This window comes from Epinephelus moara, chromosome 10, assembly GCF_006386435.1.
Source record: "Epinephelus moara isolate mb chromosome 10, YSFRI_EMoa_1.0, whole genome shotgun sequence".
NCBI classification, from domain to species: domain Eukaryota; kingdom Metazoa; phylum Chordata; class Actinopteri; order Perciformes; family Serranidae; genus Epinephelus; species Epinephelus moara.
In genome coordinates, this window is record NC_065515.1 from 29,034,139 (window position 1) to 29,053,840 (window position 19,702).

Below are 19,702 nucleotides of genomic sequence, written 5' to 3' on the forward strand. Positions count from 1 at the left end.
CTATGACTTTTTCATCACTTTTTTATGTCATACTTGTCATACAATGACTTTTTCATCACTTTTTATGTCATACTATACTATGACTTTTTCACATCACTTTTTATGTCATACTATACTATGACTTTTTCATCACTTTTTTATGTCATACTATACTATAACTTTTTCATCACTTTTTTGTCATACTTGTCATACAATGACTTTTTCATCACTTTTTATGTCATACTATACTATGACTTTTTCATCACTTTTTTATGTCATACTATACTATGACTTTTATTTAATAACTTTTTCATATTTCATAACTTTTAAATGACATACTACACTATGACCTTTTTTCACTTTTTGATGACATACTATACAATGACTCAGTTTCACCAGTTTATATGACATACTGTACTATGACTTTTCTTAATCACTTTTTGATGACACACTATACTATGATTTCATTTCATAACATTTTATAGCATACCATAGCATGACTTTTTAAACTTTTTTTTATGACACACTATACTATGACTCTTTACAACGATGTTTAATGGCACATTTTGAAAAAAAAAACATGTTTTTTTATTTAAATTTTATGACACACTACACTAGTTTTTTTTAATGACATTGTCATATTTTTAATGGTATACTACACTGCATGACTTTTTTAAAAAACAATCTAAGATATAATATTCTATATGTTTTTCTAAAACCATTTAAATAAAGAAGGTCACGCTCAAAAGACTTGTTTCTTAAAAATGTATTTATTTTGTAAATAGAACCGTATCTTCATAAACATCAGCTATAAGACAGATTTACAGACAGGAAGAGGAGGGAGGACATACAGACAGCAACAGATATCAGTCAACAGAGGAGTGATGATGGTGGTTTATTATTGGTCTGGTGCAGCATAATTTACTGATGAGGAGAGAACAAAAATGATTTCAACAAACCATTCAGCATTGATCTGCAGTTTCATCTCGTACAGGCTGATGCTGAGTCACAGAAAATTGATCTGTTGATATTATTTAGATTCCTCTTTTAAGCTGATTTGATCAAGAAACCCTTCATTTGATTTAAGTCTGCAAACAATGCTAAGTTTTCCAAGAGCATCTATGCACTGACAGCCTTTCTAAATTCTAATAAATTTACTGATATTACTGAAAGATTTTGTTTGATCCTTTGTGTAAGTTATGATAACCATGCCCGTAGATGTGTCAATATAATAGTTAGGATCTGGTCTCTGGATGATAAGGCTACTTGTAAGTATAAAGACTGAGCATAAGTGACTAAGTTCCATTTTCATTTGGTTGTTAAATATCGTTAATATTCGGCCAACATTTCCAGAAGCAGGAGAGTTAAAAGCCACGTGTGCAGACAGAATTTAACAGCTCTTAATAAAGTATCCAATTAAACTCAGGTAGTGTTTCTCATGGATGACATGATCATCATCTGTGGTCGAGGCATGATAAAATATTAAATGACAATTTTTTGAATTATGTGGTTGAGTAATCTTCTGCTTCTAGAAATACCCCAGAGGCCTCGTATCATAACTCTGCTGCTCTGTTGTAATGAAGCTTAGATGATGTCAGTGCTGCGATGCTTTGGAGAATCAGGTCTCTGTTTTCGCTAAAGTCAAATCTAATTTAAAAAAAAAAAAAAACAAGACAAAATCATCAGTTTTCTGCTTTAACAGTTCTGAAGATATTACTCTAGTGATACATGGGCCCCAATTTGAAAATCTGTACCTGGATATACAGTCTGGATAAAAATGTACCATCAATTTCATAACACAAATAAATATAAAGACCCAAAGTGTTAAAGTGAAATAATCATATAGATTAGCATGTGTTTTTATCCTATGTCACATTTTATCATTAAATCTCTGTCTCTGGAAAATGGAGATTTTGAAATTTAATAATTAAGAATTGTCCTCTCTATCAATTATTTTTTTATTTTGCATTTGTTGTATTTTTAAGTCTTGTTAGAAGCATTTTTTTTTTTAAATTCACGTAACCACTACTTATGGTTTATCTGTTTGTAATTATTAATATGATTATAGATTTTATAATTATTTCATTTTAAACACTTTGGGTCTCTGATGTTGAGCACAAGGGGGCATCAGAACTGCACTTACACTGCAGGTGTTACTTTTTTTTAGACAGTAGGGACTCCTCTTCCTCTGAAGTTTATTACTGATTCCAGAGAGGAGGGTTGTCAAACTTTTAGTTTCTGTTCAAATCAGGATACCTCAGCCTCTGCTGCATCAAATTTGACCTTTTTATATTGTATTTAAGGGTTATGGTACTCCTGGATTTAGTATTGTACTTACATACAAAAATAATGGTCAATATGCAGCAGCAGAAGCCAACATATCCTGATTTTAAGTCCCTTGTTTCAGTATATAAGGCTAGATCCTACAATTCTCATACAACTTAAAAGCATCTGAACATCAACTCCTGCCCGTTACATGCCCTCATTTATAAAGAAGCATTTCTTCCAATGTTTTTGAAGTCTCAAGAACGCATTTCTCAGACATCAAAGTGCTCTCACAGCCACAGAGGACATTATACAACTATTTTCACAGGCTGAGCTCTTCATGACAAGTAAACTGACTTTTATGTGTAAAATTGGTGCAGTAACAGCAGAAACATATTTTCCTTATCCAGGTACAGATTGCAAGAATCATAGGTGTATCCAGGTACACTTTTTAATATCAGATAAGTTTAAAAAAAGGAAAGTAATTTCCTGTGTAAATGTGGCCTGATAAGACTCTGTTGGGTTGCACGACAGAGTGATCTAACTGGAAGTTTCAAAATGTCCTTATGCTCATTGAATTGTCCTGTAACATTACAAACATCCTGTTTATGTCAGACAGCTGCCACCTGCACTGTTGCTTTTCAGGTCAAACACAAAAACAGCTAACACGGAGCTACATCCTCCCAATTATGTGTCTGAGATCAAGTAAAACATTGTGGGAAGTTTCCGCGTTCAGGTCATGTACAGGACTCACATTTATAATGATATGTCAGAGAAGTTCAAAACAAACACAGAAAAAAAAAGTACAATAATAAATAGACACTTTCACTGTCAGTTGAACCTGTATGAAAAGAGATGATATAACAGGCCCAGGTGTGCATCAAACAATGTGTACCGTACAGAAAATAAACAACTGACGAAAACATTACTGACTCTCTGATTTGTTGAAACAGTAACCATAGCAACAGACAAATCCTATGACTCAGTATGTTTCCTGTCTGAGCTGAGGCACGTACCAGTCGTTGATGTCAAGTTTAAAACGGTTGTCTTGAAACATTTCTACATTTCACCTATTTTTTTTTTGGGAGAAGAGACGCCAAACCAAGCATAAATTTTTTTTTTTACCTTTGACCTGCGGGCAACATGTGGCCACTGAGAGCATACAAAGAGTTTAAAACAATGCTACGTACCATACTTCCTTCAACCAACATGGCTGCCACACAAGAAACACAAACACACACAGATTCACACACTTCATCAACAGGTGGACAGAACAACATAACAGCAAAAACATGATTCAGATGATTTCAATGGTGACAGACGAGTAATGGTTTGAGAAACAACTAAATGTGGTTTTGATATGTGACTTGTGCAAACGCTCTGCTATTCTTTTCATCTCGGTAGAAGCTGAGTTATATTCATCTGATATAGCTATCTCTCTAAAGATAGAGACATTCTGCTGTCTGGGTCGACATGCGGCAGCCGTGATTTGGAAAAGCGTCTCGCCATTAAAGCCATTTTGTCTTGTTTAGGAAAGAAAGTGAAAAAAATTGGTACCATTATCTGATCTGATATTCGGGTAATATTTTCAGGCGACTGAGAGGGATGATTCTACCTATAAAACCTCATTAAGTCAGCTTTCAGCACTGACCCCGTTACCTCAAAATACTCCCCAAGCGTCGCGGTCTTTAATGCTAAGATGCTTTTGCTAACCCGGCTGAATGAGAAAAGGGCATTTAAGGGGAACAAGTTTCCAGACACTAAGTAACAACAGGCTCAAACAGCTTCAATCTGCAGTACCTTTGATAATCTACAATATAAGCTCTTGAAAATGTATGGCTTTTCAAACAGACCCCATCCGGCCTCCTTCAGAGCAATGCAGCGGGGAGACGGGCCTGAACAGTCCGACGAGAAAGCAGCACTAACAATAACGATAGTCTTCTTAACAACGATATAAGCTTCTGTACAATCAGGCACAAAAATAAACACTTTTTTCTTTAAACTCCAGTTTGAATCTTTTGGTCTTTGGTTCCATGAGAGAGATGAATCTCCTTGTACAGTATCTACGGAGTACTGTAGGTCCTAAGGAAACTAGTCTAGACGTTAGCAGAACCAGTAAAGCTCTGAAAGCTACAGGTAGTCTAACTTTTTGCCTTTCCATCTGAATGAGAAACGAAGGTGCAGCGGGGCCAAGGGCTCAAAGAGAAAGTTAATGCAGCAGTTTATGGAAGCAACATGATGTTCGGCCTTAGCTGCTAGCTGACATCTCAGAGATCCTCCTCCCCCTAATGTAGTCTGACTTCACGGAGCTTCTGTCCTGGTGCTACATCCTGGATATCGGGGTCTATAAGCCACCTCAGTCCTGTGTTGAGTTTAATCAACATGTCGAAACCAGCTTGTTTAGGTTACAGTCCTTACAGGCTGCAATGCTTCGAGCAGGACTGCTGCCTGACATCAGCTAGCAAGATGTCCATCAGAGTCTCCATTCTGTGTCTACAAATATATATATGAGACTTACAAGGTCATTTTAATGCCAGTTGCATGAAAAAATAAGTTTGGCAACTGTGCTGAAAAAATAAATAGCTGCATTAGAGTTCATGTACCCGGGCTGATCTCAGAGGGGAGCACCTGTGAGCTGACATATCTTATTTTGACCTTAAAAAATGTCTTGAATTTAAATGTTTTTCGATATGCTCAGAGGTTGATCGGGTCTTCCTTCATGAGTAGCTCCACAGATGTCAGCTTCATGCCATGCTGACTTGCGCCACACTTCATGTTTTATTTCCTTCCATGTTGCAGCTCCCGTCTGATGTCCTTCTCAACGTTGCTACTAAGGACTGATTCACTGGGGGAAACAAATTGATGAAGAAGAAAGCAGCCTGCTGCATCAAGCTGAGTCCTTTGGTTTCACAAGAGTCTGTGTTGCATCCAGCTGAGAATGCACTGAGCTTAAACTGAAGTAAGTTTATAAAATGGAGGCAGGAGGGTGATTATATTCTCCTAGTGGAGTCTCCCCCAGTTCTGCCTGTTACAGTCAGCGGCCCTGGGAGTCAGCAGTGGGTGGCCTCCATGGGCGACAGCGTCAGGATACTGCGATCGTTGGAGTAGAAGTTCTCCGTATCGCTCCAAGACCTGAAAACAGGCAGCAGTGACTGAGGGTTAGGAGACTAATGTAGCATGTGCGTGTGATTGTGTGTGTGTATGTGTGTGTAGTAGGGAGACGGGGTGAGCCAACACACTGTTGTCCAGAAGTCTGCGATTATCATCTACACAACTAGGCTGTAAGAAGCAGAGAAGAGCGAGGGATGGAGGAGTGAGGAGTTAGTAATGGGTGTGATGGTGTTAGTGATGAGTATCTACAGTCTCGCCTCAGGAACTCACACTAATCTAACACTAAGGTCTGTCAGGGCAGACACACTTCAGGACAATTACATTTAAACCAAGCATTTGCTTCAACGAGCCACTGGGTCCTACGAGAACACACTAATTAATTGCCAAAGCTGGAACAGCTTTAGTTATCTAACAGGAAACATTCCTGTCTGTCCTGTCCTTGCCTTATTCTTTGGGTTTAACAGTGCAGGTCTCAGAGTGTTATGCAATAACCAGGGACGTTCCTTTTCTTTTATCAAAAACACCTACTGATGACATATCCAGTGAACTTTTGATAGAGGCATGGCTATTTTTTCAAGTCCAGGTAAAGCAAAAATAAACCTGCTCTGACTTTGTCCAACCACAGAAAAATGTGTCATTAAACACCTAGCCAAATTTGAATGATTAAAAAAAAGTCACCAAGTATATGAAATTAGGTTTGTGAAAAAATAAATATTATTCACTGCTCTGGGAGCGTGTCCACTAGGGCTGTGTATTGGCAAGAATATGGCGATATGATACGTAACATGATACAGGGGTTAAGATTCAATATATCACAACAGTGCGTTTGTATTTTTCACAAAGTGGAAAAGCAGTGTTCCGATTAAGTTATCAGGAACTTACAGAAACATTGTGTGCAATACTCCACCGTAGTTGCCTCCATTGTGACGTTAGAAAGTGTCGCATTTATCTTGCAAGTGTACTCTTCCTCAATATCTTTTTGGATTTTTCTCACATGGAAATTCTGACCAATCAAGAGCAGCTATGCAACTTTGTAACAAAATAAGTCCCTGATTCGGACCAAAGCGGGCAAACTCTAGGTCTGAAAGCACCCTCAGTTAACTTGGGATTGAGTGGGTGAGAAGAACCACTGATACTCTGCTCTCTTGTCTTTATACAGAGTAGAGGAAGGTAAAGTCTTAGTATATCCACTCTAATCTCTTATTTGCCTCAACAGAATCGGCAGTGTGGAGCCATCGTAGCTCGATGTTGTTGCACTGCTTTAAATGCAAATGATGCAAAGGTCTTCAGTGCTGAGATGGTCTCAAGGGTTAGATTTGATGAAGCTGTTCAGAGACAGCTCCCTCGTCTTTAGGTTCTGTACGTCTCCAACCTCTCACTTCAAAAGTGATGGTTAAGGTTCTTTGTTGCAAATGCTTGGTGCACCTTAAAACACAAAATTAATTTTATTGTACTGTATGCTTTTGGAAACTGGTTTTGTTTTTCTGATTCTGTCTGTGGTTTGTTCTGAGGGGAGGCGAGGCGAGACTTGAGCTACTCAACTCATGGATAAAATCAACACAAGCATCATAAAGAGAAATAAATCATAATAAACAAGCATCATCAACATTCTTGCCTCATGTATCCACTCAAGATAACCAGGACTAGCAGCTGACTTTCTGCAGGTAAAATATAAATCCCTAAGTTTAGCTGGGTATTTAAATATCACTTTTTTGTATTAGAAAAATAGGTACCATACTATCTTCCACAATATTAAACATATATGCATATAGTATCAAATCTAGTGTATATACTTTTATTTAGAGACATGACAGAGGCACAATCCCTTTCTGTTATTAGCTTAGCAGGCTGGATCTCCTTTGGAAATATCTAACAAAGACAGAATGAGAACACGACCTCATCCATTTAGACCACTCAAAACATTTCCCAACAAAGCTGCCAGTGCTCAGGCGACACAAGAAAAAAGCACAACATGGATACATCATGAAAGTCACAGCTTGTTTGGATTGTAAAGGTCACAAAGCAACCAACGCCATGCTGACTCGCATCAAAGTACAACCAGAGTCAATGATCAGAGCTTCTACCTCAAAGCACCAGCAGGGAGGAGCAGAGAGAGCGTGGTTCAAACAGTGCCTCCGCTCTGGGTGCTACGGCTCATCTTCACATGACTGCACGAGTAAAGCCTGAAACGCTGAATAGTTTTATAGCTCAAAGTTTGACGGGAGGACAACTGCACCTGTCCATCCACATCTTCAGATATTTTTTGATTCTTAAATGTCAGCTGCTCTGAATAACTCTCTTGTGACCTTTAACTTTGACACTGCTCTCTGAGATGAAGACAACCGTTTTAAGACCTGGTAAACAAGAAAATAGGGACACCAAGGGACTTTAAATAGGCTGATGACTCAAATGGTGGTTTGACTGGAGGCACTCTCACGTGCTTCATCACCAGCTCGGCTGTCTAGTGGGGCTCGGGTCAAACTAAAACATCAGTGCTAAAACCATCGTTGCTCCCCGGGTTACGGCAGAACAAAGAGGACGTTAACACTTTTGGGATGAGCCGATGGGAACATGAACCCAAGAAAAGAACAGAACAGGCAGATTTCTGACAAGACAAAGCTCACGGGGGACGTTAACAGCACATGAATAATTAATCTGGAAGGTCGAACAACATTATGCAGATTTCAGACATAGAAGGACAAGGACACAGACAGACAGAGAGGTCAGAAAAAAAGACAAGTGCAAGAGGAGGAGTGTGAGAGGGGGCACAGATACATACAGGTTTACATTGTATACAAAGTACCAAAGGCAACAGCAGCCCCCATGCAACAAGACAGAGTCTGGGCATTCTTGTTTTGTAGCCTGCAGTGGACAAGACAGGTGGAGTTACATATGGTCATTTAAACCAGCAGAGAAGATAAACTCCACCCACCTGGAACACCCCTGGCTATAAAACTAGCACGCCCCCGAAGTTGGCCTCTTCACAGAAGCACATATAAGGCTTCAGGATCCAGTAGAAAAAGACTATTAGATACAGGAAGTAGCAAAAAAGAAGACTCTGAGACTACATTTCCCAGCAGCCTCTCTGGTTTAGGGACTCCTTGTTCTAGGAGAAGAGGAGGATGCAGAGCAAGGGATGTCAGTCAGCAGCTGAGTTTCCATCCAAGGATTTTTTTGTTATGATGCTTTAAGATGAACAGATGTTTTAACTTTTAATCAAATTTCCAAAGTTCAACAAACTGGTTTGAAAGCGGACTTAAAGAATTAAGTTTGTTGATGAAATAATCATGGAGGTTGGTTCAGCAGCTTACAAGAGAATTAATGCATCTAATTTAAATAAATATGTATTGTTTTTTGATGTTCAAAGGAATACTTCACCCACCAATCAAATATTTGCATATTACTTACTCACTCTGTTACCTTTGATATGTGCAGAGAACTTTTTTTCTTGGATGCCTCCATGATGAATGAAGTATCCAAAAACTGAGACAATTGATGAATTAAAACTGTAGGCGACTGCATTTAACAACAGGAAAACTATATCAAAACATTAACTACCAAACCCTCACACAAGCTGTCCAGTATAATCCACGTCACATTTATCTGGTTATGTGCATGGTACTTCCCACACAAACAGCCCTTTCTGATGGGGAACTGAACTGAAAGTGAAACCTATGCTGTCTTTAAAGCCAAATATCACTGACATAAAAATAATTTTACCTTGCTGAGCAGAGGAGCTGCTGGTCTAAGGGCCTGTATACGAGGTCGAGCGCTGGGTGCTACCAAAGATACTGGATTACTACACCGTCTTTGGTGCTACTTCTGTGCCTTTTTTATGCCAGCTTTCAATTGCACAGTGACAGGTTGCTAAGCTACTTTAACAAGCACCGTATCAACGCCTATTTACCTGAAATCCTGAGTGCAGAGCTGATCTTATTCTGCTATAGGTGTGTGGGCATATCGTCCGTGGGACAGATGAAAAGCTGTGGTAGCCCTGCACTCTTCCATATTTATCACAACTGATATTTACAGAAGAAGAGAAAGATATTTGTTGGCTGTGACTGGTTGTTCCTTGTCACATGACATGCGGTGTGCGTTGCTGCGTTCCAAAAGTTGAAAAGTTGAATTGCGCTCTGAAAAAAGGATGCTCGGGAATGAGTGTGCGCCCCGACGGTGTTGCTCTGGCATTTTAGCACGTCTGCCGTGCATCTACATTGAAAACAACGAATTAGATGGTGCAAAAACAGTGTGCGGTCTCTTACACTGCCTCAATCAGTTAGTTACTTTGTGTTATTGTTAGATTTTGGTGTTTCAAAGGGCTTACTTCGGATTCAGTCAAACAATAACACAAACAAACTGATTGAGGCAGCAGAAGACATACTGCAGGAGTTGTGTGAGAGTCTGTAAACAGATGTTTAGATGTACTTTTGCTGATGTTAAACATTGACCCCTATGACTTAAATTTATTGGAATTTTCTCAGTTTTTGGATTCTTTGTTCACCGTGCAAACATGTGAGTCTTCCAGTCCATTACACAAATTCCATGTAACACGGGGTGAGAAATTAATCTACAAATGATCATTTGGGGGCTGAAGTATCCTGTTAAACACACCTTTATCAAAGTGTCAATCAAACAGCCTGCTTTATCAGGACTATTTTCCCCCCCACATGTATCAGGTCTGAGTAAAATTTGTTTGACATTTGGATGGAGACGCAGCTGTCGGGATTTGACAACTTCAGACGGGTATGTAGCTCAATTATTACCAAAAAACATCTTTGACTCTTGGCATCCGAGTGCCTTCCTGCTTTGTCGCCCCTAGCCATGATTCAGCTGTGACCAGATTTTAGCGCTGCAACAACAGGCCAAGACAAGCAGCCAGCTATGGTTGGGCCTCCACTAACATAACAGATAAATACTTTATGCACCATATAAGTTTGTAAATATGCTTGCTATATGTCCCTTCCAGTCATTAAGTACGTTATATAGGACTGGGTGAATACATTCCCTTTCCCCTATGGCAGTATCCTAGCATTAAGGCTAAATGGGGGCCGAGTCTCACTAGTCTTTCATTTGTTCTTTATGGGTTTATGCTTTATTTCCTCAAACCCACAATGTTAAGAAAAAAGAGGGGAGGGACAAACGAAGGTATGTGGAAAGTAAACCAGGGGCAATAAGGTTGGGAGGGGTGAGAGGAGGGTGAGGAGAGAAGGAAAGGAGATGATACTAAGGGAAGGAAATGAGGGATAAAAACAAACCTTCATATTAAGCCCCATTTCTATAAGTTGATTTTGTCCTTTTTCAATTTAAAATAAAGCACACAGAGCATTTTTATTTATATTCATTGTTTATGTTTATCCTTGTGGGAGTATAAATTGGCTGCTGTTTGCTCAGTTGGATGAATTCAATTGGCTGCTTCGTGCCAAGGTTAGAAAACAAATCAATCATTCCAACAGGAAGAAATTCATCTAAATTGAACGATGCATTTAGTGGTGATTTGACCCTGAAGTGATCAGAATACTTTCCTTTCTTTCAGTGAAGTGACCCTGACAACAAATGAAATGGATTATTTCATGAAGCATATCCCATCTACCGCAGTCTGAGGAATAATGAAGGGTATAAATATCAAGATGTAGGACCCATTTTATGCTCCTGACTGGGTGAATCAAAGTTTAAAATATGCCACAAATGTTAATTATTTGCAGACAGGCCTGGCACAGAATAAAATCAGTTACAATGAGATTTTGTTACAGCCTGTCACAATTTTATGTCTCTACAATGAGATTGCTCGCTGTATCCCCGCAGGCCTGACTGACTGGGATGTCACAGTCCTCTACTCGACCACAGAGAGTCTGCAGGTTGCTGTTCAGAGGGGCTGAAGGGAGGAACACTGCATCCCTTTGTTTGACCTGCATGCTGTCATTACCTTTACAATCACACACACGCACAGTCATGAACGAACAAACATGCGTGCCTCTGTGCAAAGTCCACTGCAAAAGACTCACACACGAACAACAAGAATGCTACATCTTCATTACTGATGTAATCAATACTGAGAGTCCCAAGCTGGTTTGGGGAGTATTGACTGCTCAGCAGAAAGGGCCAATCAGGTCAATTAATCAATGACCCCACTGAGTTGCTGGGATTCAGGCAAAAAGACACAATAACACTGAAACTGCAGATTGGACAACCCAGCAAACTGTGAACTCAGCTTACTCATCTTTTAAGCTGCACTAGGCAAAAACTTCTCATGAACCCCCCACAAAAAAAATAAAATAAAATAAAAAATTCAAGTTATTGGTGTTTTATCATCCTTTATCGCAAAGTGGAGCTACAGCAGAGAACAAAGTTGTATCTGCACTTACTGAGAGCTCACTGACATCATGTTTCATAATTGTTACCCCATTCTGCTCTTTAGGGCTAAATGCAAGATTGCAAAATGCAGCTTGAAAGCTAAATCGCCAAACCTGTCACTTATGAAGCACTTCCAAGTCTCTTCAATCATAGGTTAAAGGGACAGTTCACCCAGAAATCAAAAATACATATTCCTCCTCTGACCTGTGGTGCAAATGTGTGAGTTGCTGAATGTTGGAAATGTTGGATGTAGAGATATCTGCCTTCTCTCAGATGTAATGGAACTAGATGGCACTCGGCTTGTGGTGAGCATAAACATGAAACATGAAACTACTTGCTTCAAGGTCTGTAGATTATCATGAGCAAAGAGACATTACTGTAGACTTTTTCAAATGTTATTTGTTTTGGTGCTTTAATCACCACAAGCCAAGTGTCATCTAGCTCCATTATACTTAAGAGATGGCAGACATCTCTATGGCAAATAACTCCAACACTCTGCAACTCACACCAAAGCAATCTCTATTAATAAACAGCACTACAGGTAAGAGGAAAAATATGTATTTTTGATTTTGCGCTGAACTGTTCTTTAATACTAATAATGTGCACACCCAAAGTTGGTGTTTGTATCATACACTGTTCAACCAACAAGCCATTATCATCTCAAGTGGAGAAGGCCTCCAATGAACAAGTGGAACTACAAGACAATAAAGGAGTCAACCTAAAGCTAACAAGTCAAATTAGTCACTGACATATAGACATCAGTGTCATCTGTTAAAGTGCATTACATATTGGTCAGTTTTCCTTGAAAACTGGCTGATCAGGCTAAATTTGACACCAACCTTTGATTTTCAGGGGATGTGAACAGAAACAGGAGAGAGACAGGACAGACAGAACCACAGATAATAGCATAGATGATTAGGACACAGACAAATGGGCTAATAGACAGACCCGCCCTAATGTAAGGGCGACATAGACAAGACAGGTTACATGTGTAATACTGAGACCTGTTGGGTGCCTGTATATCACAACAGGTCTCCATTGTATGGGCCTTAATAAAAATACTGGAATCCAAATTCTCCCTGGCTAGCCTGCAAAACATCCACATGTGCATGCTTTGTAGAGGGCATTGGCCCTCACAACCCATTCACTCATTGGTCTCTATGATTTGGTTACAAGGCGTACAGATATATATCCGATAGTACACTAATGTGGACATGAGATTAAGCACATCTTTCTGCCTGCTTAATCAAAATGTTCAAACCTGTGACGCAACACAGACTTTGATGGAATTAAGAAACGCATAACAGTGCAGTCCATGATGGCTTGATCCACACATCTTCAGCATCTAACTCCTCGTTTGGTTCTTGTCCCAGAGTCATGATAAGCTGCACCCTAAAAAAGTGACCGTCTAAAGCCCTGCTCCCCAACGACTGTACACCCAACCTGCAATGGATCTGAACAAGAAAGACTTACAGTAGAGTTGTAGCCACATTAGGGGCTAAAACAGTCAGGACTGCCCAAATTTTTGACACCAAGAGGTGGTGCCGGTTCATCTGGGTTCATAATCATTGTTTCTTGTCGTCGTCCGCCCCACCTGTTGCTGCGGCTGGATGCGTGGCAATGGTTGGCGCTGGCCTGGCACTGCCCAGTCATTTGCTCCAGGAGGCGGGCCAGGCGGGAACAGCCGCTCTGCCCATGTTGGTAGCAGCACAGGGACTCCACACAGCTGAGGGCCTGCGCCTGGGAGGCTGATAGAGACTGGAGGGAGGAGAGATAGCAGGAGAAGGAAAGGGTGATGTGAGAAGTTGGTAGCATGACAGAGGAGTAAAAAGAACAGAGGACAAAGGAAAAAGCAGATGAGAGGGAAAGAGAGAGACGCGAGTGGACAAAGAGGAGAAAAGAGAGGAAATTAGTACCAATATAACAGGTTCAATGTCACATTCTGACAGGATGATGGATGACTGGAGGATGACATATTGCATGCTGTCACACGAAGAATGATGAACTGGGAAAACATTTAAAACATGCTACACAAGGGGTTGAAATGTTGCAAATAAATATGTAAATCATAAAACCTGTAAACAAAGAAATCTTCAAGAAAACAAACAGAAACGATCATAATGTCAAATCAAGATTATTTGCGGTGTATTTTAGAATGGTTGTCATGTAGATTAACTCTCCGTCTTTGTTTGGAAATCACATCAGTGTGAAGAACTAGACAACTACTCATTTCCAAAGAAGGGAAACTTGAAACCAGGATCAGGATTATATGTTTTCCAAATGCAAAGTTTACTGTAATGTCTTTCTTCTAGGTTTCTAATAGTAGACAAACATCTGGGATAGCCAGCCTACTTCTGGTTTTAAGTAAGTACTAAAGGCTCCAACACTATCATATGATGAATGTGCATGATTAGAAACAAGACAGTGTTAGCATCCATCTTAAGCTTTTTCCTTTTACAGATGTGAAAATCAGTAAAAACTAATGTAGAAGTTGACATTCACTGCACAGAAACCTCTCCCTGTCTAATATTCCACTATTAATCAAATTATGACAATATCACAAATTGGACACAGGTCACATAAACAGCATATTTTGTTTGGATATTCCGAGTTAGGCCTCATTTCAAATGTAGCATTTTCCAATTAAGACAGATGTGATATGCCCCTATTATTCAGGTGTTAGGATAATTTTTTTTGGACATGTTTACAGCACATTTGGAATATGCATCTCGGCTGGGGGTTTTACCTCAGTCTGAAACACATGACCTCATGCCTGTTTTTTGGTCAGATCTGTGCGTTGTACATAAACCAACAAGCCAACAGTTTCTGAGGCTGGGGTAGAGATGCATGCTCAAAAAGAAAAGCCAACGCCGACCTTTTCAAGTAAGTGGCTGAAGGAATGAAAGAGGGAGGCTGTGTTTGCAGGGTTGCAAGTCCACCACCCGTGGAAAACTTATAAAAAAATAATATCTTGCGGCAAAGAACCAAAATGGCACAAGTGGCTCTAGCTGCTCCACTTTTGTATATTTTGACATGACAGATGACATGTTAGGGCACTGACTCCTGTGAAACACAGCTGAGAGTATGTGTGGCTGTATGTGAACAGGAATATTAATGAAATGTTTTTTTTTATTAGCGAATAAACAGCTTAGTAGGAATACTGTTTTTTTCTGAAAAAGGGTAAAAACTGGAAAACATTTTGTGCATAAAAACATAGTCACTGTCTAAATAATAATAATACTGAAAATATATTTAATGACTAATCAGACTCTTCAATGAGCCAGTGATGCATTAGTAGACAAAGCTGAATGAAGTTGCTGCCTGGAAACCTGCAGGGTCAGGTGGTTCTGTTAATCTGAGTCAGCACCCGAGAGAAAGAGAGACGAGAGACAGTGTGTGACAGAGAAGAGAGAAAGTGAGGAGCAGAGAGACAAAGAGGAAACAAACACAGTGTGAGGTTACATTCATGTAAGTTTGTATTCTGTTTGTTCCTTTTCCACAGCATAATAGGACACATAATCATAAGTCTATAAATGAGCTTCAATTTGTACTTTTTGCTATTGTTAATTAAAAGGTTTGTGTAGATTATTCTTAGAATTAAAAATACCTCTGGGGCACAGCAACTTTTCAACTATTCTCTGTTTTAACAGTTTCTTTTATCATATGAAAAGCTAAATGAACACTAAAAATGCTTGTTACTGCTACAATCAGCCAGTGAAGGTATTTTGAAAAAATAACCTTTGTAGTACACTTCATCATTTTTTGGCTCCTGTGATATATCCCAAATGTGTCCTATTTTGTAGCTAAATGTGTGACCTGTGTATTCCACAGTGTTTTGGATTGAGTTGTTGCCGCTGTTACATTTCTCTGCAGCAGAAATCGGAGAAACTGTTGGCATGAAACCAAACTTCTGCTTCTTGGCTGGCAACAGCAAAACACAGACAGAACACCGTGATTTATCCTGGCAAGATCAGGTGTCCCCTGGATAATAGATCTGTGGTTTTGTTCCTCCTCCTTCAGAAGATGTTGCTTTTTCCCCTTTTGAGAAAAGGGACACAGATTGGCTCTTGTTGCAGTAACCATTTAAGCAAGGAAGAGAAGTTGTAGAATATGATCATTCCAAACACACATACAGTCCAAACCACAGTAAAAGCAGTTGCAGCAGCCAAGCCACAGCTGTAACCGTGGGTGGTTATGTATCCTAGACTGGTGTTTATCTGTTAGTGTAGTGTCCTTGGCGCATCTTTGTTGGTAAGACCATGTGGGTGATAAACAGTCAGCTTTTCATTAACTCTAAGATGACTGATTCAGCGTGCATTAATCTACCAATCGAATCAATCTGTGGAGAAGCAATCAGTCATCACAGGGCTTGTAAATCAGAAGCAATGGCAGCTGAGATACTGCAGTTTTCAGTGGCAGTCGTGTTACAGTAAAACTTGCTCCCCTGTGCTGTTTACAAGAGATGAACAAGAAAGAAGCATGTGTCTGAGAAACTTTGGTGCAGGTAATTTTTTTAGTTCTAGAGAAGCAGCAGCAATATAAAGCCCGGAGTGAAACCAGGCCAAACCTTACGATTAATAGCTCTCTTGAAAACTGAGGTTTTCCAAGAAAACGATGCCTGAGTTGAAGGTTTTGTCGTAAAATGACCAAGGCCTCAGTGACAGCTATATGGGTGACATCATCCTCTGGCTGATTTGCTATATCAGCTACGGAGTTCAGCTAAAGTTCATGTTCCCTGTCCTTTTATTTAGCACATTATGTTGGTTCAACCCACTAAGACAGCAGCGTATTTTTGCCAAGATCATTTTGGCGACTGTCTGCCTAGGAAAATGTAATAATCTTGGGTTTTTTAAGTATGATATATGCTCACAAAGCACACTCTGTATGCAGAGGAAGCAACACACTGAAAGTCTTAAATTATAGAACAGAAGAGAAAATAATATAAAAACTGTACTTTTAACAAAAAGGGGATTATATGAGATATCAAATACTTACAAATAGACAATGATACATCATTCAGGCTTCAATATGAAGTATTATTGTGATGGGATTAGATGGTTGAACAAATACAGCAAAGACAATGAAAGTCAGCATGCCAACAGCATTCTCTCTCTCTAAACTCTGATCCCAGATCTGTTTAACAACAGCGAGGGATGAAGTAAAACCAGGAAAGGATGGGGACAATAATGGTTGGGTGAGGGAGGACGGGGTCATATCTGTGTAGAGAAGGATGAGGTTATTAAAGGAAGAGTAGGGATATATGGAGTTGATTGTGACTGGGTGGGATAGGATGGGGTCATTCAAACAGGAAGTGAGACCGACAGAGACATACAGGTATAGTATTTTTGAAATAAAAGTGCAGTGCAGGGGCAGCTGTGACATACAGCCATGAGTGAATGACTAAAGGTGCAGGTAGATTTTAACCAAATATAAGGACATATGTGGTTGGCTGCAGCTTTGAGGGAGGTGCAGAGGGTTGGTTGGTCCTCAGGTGAAGCCATAATGCTGGGGCAGTGACAGTACGAGGAGGGACAATGGGAGTGAAGTTATGGTACTACCTAGGGGAGCAGGGGTCTGGGCCGGGGGCAGCAGGGGGAGGATAAGCAGCTAGCAGGTGCCAATTGTCCTCCCCTGGGCTCCGCTGGGCTTTAACAGGGTCATATTCTGGGCCGACTGAACCCTCACCCTCTTCCATCTGAAGGACACAAGATGCTTACAGTGAGCCCCGCTGGCTAGTCAAACAGCTCATCAGTCAGCCAGGTAGACTGTTGGTAGGTCAGACATCGACACAGCAACATAACCAGTAAAGCAAGCCTTTTAAATATCCAATCACACTGCAAACATATCCACAGCAGTGATTTTGTCTCATGTTAAGTCTTACTGTAAGTCAGCTGAGGCAATCCGAAAAGTTTCCTTTTTTTCATTTAGGATTTCTTTTGAAAATAAGTACATATTTTGAAAACCCAGTAGTAGGGCTGCACGATAATGGCTAACATGATAATGACGATTATTTTGATCAGTTAGAATCATGATCAGGGCTCAAGAATAAGGATTGCCCGATTGCCCGGGGCAAGTAAAACTCACGGTCGGGCATGTAAACTAACAACTCACTTGCCCGATAGGGCAAGTTGCTAAAAATAGTAAAAGTTAATAACTAATTGATAAAATAAATGTATTTTAAAACGTGCTCTTCTGCTCTGATGCAGCGGTCTCTCTGCCTGAAGTCACAGGCACAGCTGTGTAACAATGTCCTGCCCACAGCCCCCATTGATATTATTTTGCGCGACGGACGCTTCATATAATAACATAACAATATACTATTTATGGTGTTATGCCATCGTGTCATTTCTGTCTCTACATGGTCACGCGTTAACAATTCTCCTCTGCTCTCTGTATCGCGCACGGCGGAGTTCCGCCACACACACAGGTGAGCACGCTAGAGCGGCTCGGGCCGCATTTTCCTGACCAAACCTGACCCCGAGCCCGGTGCAGTTTGTCAGCTGACAAAGTTATTGTTATGGACAGTGTGTAAATAACCATCAACAGACTGCTGTTACGCACAGACAAACACGCTGCTCGCACAGCAGCTCAGCACGGCACTCATGCTGAGCTTGTGTTGCGTTCAGGCGTTGTCACGTAAATAACAACTTCCAACACTTAAATAGGTCATAGCACAAAACAGCAGCATGTCAAGTGACTTTTTACTTTTATTATATTCAATAAAATTGTATGTTCCTAAATCTTGAGACACCTCATATGTAAGCTAGACAGACATTTCACCTGCTCATTACTGTGCACACATGTACTGTATGTACTTAGTCCTAAAGAGCCCTTCTGGTGCCAGTAGATACATAGAAACATCCCAGCAGGCTGTGCTTTGCAAGCATACAAAAAAGTTTCACGCATGTGAAAATTATTTTTCATGCGTGTGCTTCACCTCCGCTGCTACAACTCCATCCTAGGGGAAACACTGCTGTGTGCGTTTTGTGCAACAGGTGGATGTGGTAGTCTACTGGTAGAGTAGAGAGAGAGCTAAGTAGCGTTGAAGTAGAGTAGAGCAGGGCAGAGAGATGGAAGCAAAATATATTAAACCCGGTGTTAATACAGCAGAACTGGAGAGAGGGGTGAAAAATAAATAGAGGTGGGCATGGCTCAAGTAGGGAGCAAAATTATAGACAGAGAACGATTGACAAATTTTTCACTTTAAGCCCTGACACTGTCATTTATGTGTAGGAATTAAGCTACAATACATGACATATGTTGTTTTAATTAATAAATACAGTGTGAATAAAGATTACATAACATAAAAATAACTGCAGTCTTTGTTATTTGATAGCCGCTTAAATTAAACAATTTTTATAGGGCAAGTAAAAACTGACTTCGGGCAAGTAGATCTCTGACCAACTTGCCCGACCGGGCAAGTGGAAAAAAACCTTAGCGTTGAACCCTGATGATAATTTGTGACAATTATACAATGATTTTAGGGACAAAATATTTTTATTGCACTTTAAAGTTCAAATAATCAGAGTCCTGCTATAACTTTGATGTTGTGCTATATTCTTGCTAATGTACAATTCTTTGAATCAAAATAAGACTTAAAATAAGGTTGTTCTTAACCTGTATTCAGTGCATCTCGTAGAAGCACAGTATAAATAAAAATCTTTAGTGGACTTATGTCTTTGGCCAATAAAATGCAATTGCATTGGTTATTTCAGTCCATCTTTGGGAGCCAGATGGATACAGCGATGCGCTGTGCATGGATGTCAAAGCTGATGCTGTACAGTACTGGGATGCAAATCATACTGCAGTTTGTGGGTTTTTTTTAGGTGGTTGAACAAGTTTTATTGCTCTGTAGCACAGACACAAGTCTCATTCACTCTAAATCCAAAATATGTAGATTACAATGGATCCATATAGAGGGACTAGCTTTTCACCTTCTGCTCCAGAACTTTGGGTTTCATTTTGCCTGTCTTGTTTCCATTGTACATCACTCTTC

The 19,702-nt window shown here is 39.9% G+C and overlaps 1 protein-coding gene across 2 annotated transcripts in view; it reads right to left on the reverse strand.

Moving 5' to 3' along the window:
- Positions 1-2,681: 2,681 nt before the first annotated feature.
- atp11b (ATPase phospholipid transporting 11B (putative)) overlaps positions 2,682-19,702 on the reverse strand; it is a 62,288-nt gene continuing 45,267 nt past the window's right edge. Inside the window, exons 29-30 of one of the 2 annotated variants that reach the window (XM_050055894.1) lie at positions 13,301-13,464; positions 2,682-5,376 (exon numbers count right to left, since the gene is read on the reverse strand). In XM_050055894.1, coding sequence (XP_049911851.1) covers positions 5,295-5,376; positions 13,301-13,464 — 246 coding nt within the window. In that variant the 3' untranslated portion in view covers positions 2,682-5,294. Of the gene's footprint in view, positions 5,377-13,179; positions 13,465-19,702 lie in introns of both variants that reach the window. The other variant, XM_050055893.1, reaches the window with a different exon arrangement.